This window comes from Trypanosoma equiperdum (assembly GCF_001457755.1).
Source record: "Trypanosoma equiperdum strain OVI genome assembly, contig: ctg_1253, whole genome shotgun sequence".
NCBI classification, from domain to species: Eukaryota; Euglenozoa; class Kinetoplastea; order Trypanosomatida; family Trypanosomatidae; genus Trypanosoma; species Trypanosoma equiperdum.
Window position 1 is genome coordinate 46632 of NW_027123231.1, and position 2504 is coordinate 49135.

The following is a 2504-nucleotide window of genomic DNA, read 5'->3' on the forward strand; positions in this document are numbered from 1 at the left end:
ATCTCCCTTTTTCATATGTATTGTCTAGTGTTTTATCCGTGACACTCAGATGTGGGGTGTGGAAGTTGCTGTAAAGGCAGAAAGAAGTCGCTTTCAGTTTATGTGTATGTTTGTGACCTTTCTCCCCTTTTGTACTTCTGTGATTTTGTCACTACATCACAAGTGATGGAGTTAGATACTGTTGCCACATTCTTCGCCCTTTCCCAAAGGGATTTTTGTTATTTTTGCTCAATCGGGATGTGAAGCTCCCCCACGAACAAACAAGCTATGTTTGTGCACCCTTGACTTTACTTTTCTTTTGTAATCATCTTGTTTCGTTTACACCTTCACATACATGCATATATAACTTCGTAACGCAGTTTAGGAGCATGATTCGGGATGCAGAGTTTTGGATAGAAGCGCGGCGGTTGAGCAATCGCGGGAACTCCATCTTTACTACGCTACTTCCGCTTCTGCATTCTCGTCAGTTAGCTCTGGACTCTGGTGTGCAGGTAAATGAGATCAATCCCGCATGCAAAGAGGTTCCTTTGACAGAAAATTTGCAAAGGAAGGAGCCATACGAGGAAAATAAAACCCTTCAGCTGCCCAGCGCCACCGCACCACGGGGTTCGGTATCGGAGAGCACATTACGCGTACTACAGCAGGCTATGATGTTTGCTGTCCCCATGTATGCCTTACGGTATCAAGTAACTGGAATGTCAATGAGTTCCAAGACAAGTGCAGTAGTAGATCGGGAAACGAAACAGGTGGCCACATTCGGAGCAGGGGACGGTGTACATATCCCGAATAATATTCGATGCCGCGGCTGCGCAGCAGGCGACAATTTCTTCGCAGTACTGACCGACCAGGAGGAAGTGTGGGCCTCCGGTGGGCTGCATGTGCTGACGTGTGATGAAGGCACATTAACCGCCTCCCCACTCGGTAAATCCAATGAAATGAAAAAAGTAGCATCCAAAGCCCTAATGGTGGTAGGAAACGGGCAGCGACTGTCGTGCCTTACCGAGTCTCTTTCGGTGCAGCCACTGTCAGTTGTATTGAATCCGGTAACATCTATTTTCCCCTTTAGACGCATACGTTTCATGGACATGGGATATGGTGATGATTGCTATATGGTGGGAATGGATTCCGTGCTGTACAAAACTGTTGTGTCGAGCCGTACGCTAGGAACGCCGCGGCGCATTATGACACTATCCCGAACCACTGTATCGCGTGTAGCAAGCGGTTCGGGTTTTTATGTTTTTATTGATGAGAATGGGCAGTTGTACACCATTGGATGCAACAACAAAGGTCAGTTGGGTAATGGACAGAAGCAGCACGCGCGGCGAAGACCTTTTCTTCACCAGTCGTTGCGGCACCACTACTTTGTTATGGCCGCTGCAGGTAGTGGACACTCCTTAGCTCTAACTAGTAGTGGCATGGTGTATGGAGCGGGTAACAATGAAAGTGGACAGTTGGGATTAGGCGAGCACGTGACTGAAGTGCTAACCTTCACTCCCATTCCTCTTCCTGCCAAGTGCACGGGAATTGCAGCAGGTCCCAAAGGCAGCATGTTTGCATGTGCCAACGGTTGCGTGTATACATGTGGTGCCAACGACCTAAGGCAACTTGGTTTGGATGTGGATGACCCGGTTGTTTATAGACCGATGCCAATGCCTGCAGTCACATCAGGGGTGGAGGCATATTACATGGATTTTGGAGCGTATAGAAGCCCACCGGTGGCGGTTCTTAGGTCATTTTGCTCGTCAATTCCATCACTGGATGTCAGTGATTTGGATAAACCGGAGGTGTTGCCAAAACCCGTGTCGTCAACAGTGTCGGTTGTCTCTGAAGAAGTTCCGGATACGCCGCAGTTGCCTTCACCATTGCTTCCGGAGGATGGCGTGGAGAACCTTCCGGAACCTTCCGTAAACCACCATCCTTCGAAACGAAGGGAAAGAAAAGAGATAAAGGAAGAAAGGGAGAAGCAAAGCTGTGGAAAGTGTTGTGTGGTGTTATAGACATATTTCCCCTCTGTGTCCTCTCAATTCTTCCCATACGCACACGTGTATTACTTCCCTACACATTTTGACGTACGATATCCCTTTAATTATAATTTCCCCCTCCCCTTCCGCTTCGTCCTCATTCTTCCATTCCATTAGGTACATGCAAAGGGATTCCTTTTTTTGTTTGTTTGTTTTTGCGTTTGTGTGTCTTTGAATTTGTTTGATTTGTTACTGTTGCTGTTAGTAGTGATTATGGGTGGTGGCCAAAACACGTTTGCTGTTATTGAGAGTGGCTATGGTTGTTTTGTTTTGTTTTCACTTCCTTTTTCATTCAGTATTTTAGACGCCTATGCAAGACTTTCTTTTCCCATTTTTTTTTCTCCTTAATTTTTCCCGTTTTCGCTTTCCTCATGCAGAGTTCCTCTGCATTGTGACGATGTTTGTTTCCACACAGAGACACACATAAACAGACACGTGAGAAAAATTAAAAAGGAATATATATATATATATATATATATATAT

At 46.0% G+C, this 2504-nt stretch overlaps 1 protein-coding gene across 1 annotated transcript; it reads left to right on the forward strand.

Moving 5' to 3' along the window:
• Window positions 1–368: 368 nt before the first annotated feature.
• TEOVI_000667500 (Regulator of chromosome condensation (RCC1) repeat, putative) lies at window positions 369–1997 on the forward strand (the record flags this gene model as incomplete). The annotated part of the gene is made up of 1 exon (XM_067220866.1): window positions 369–1997. One exon carries the CDS (start codon window positions 369–371, stop codon window positions 1995–1997), a length of 1629 nt encoding a protein of 542 aa, XP_067076967.1.
• Window positions 1998–2504: the final 507 nt, after the last annotated feature.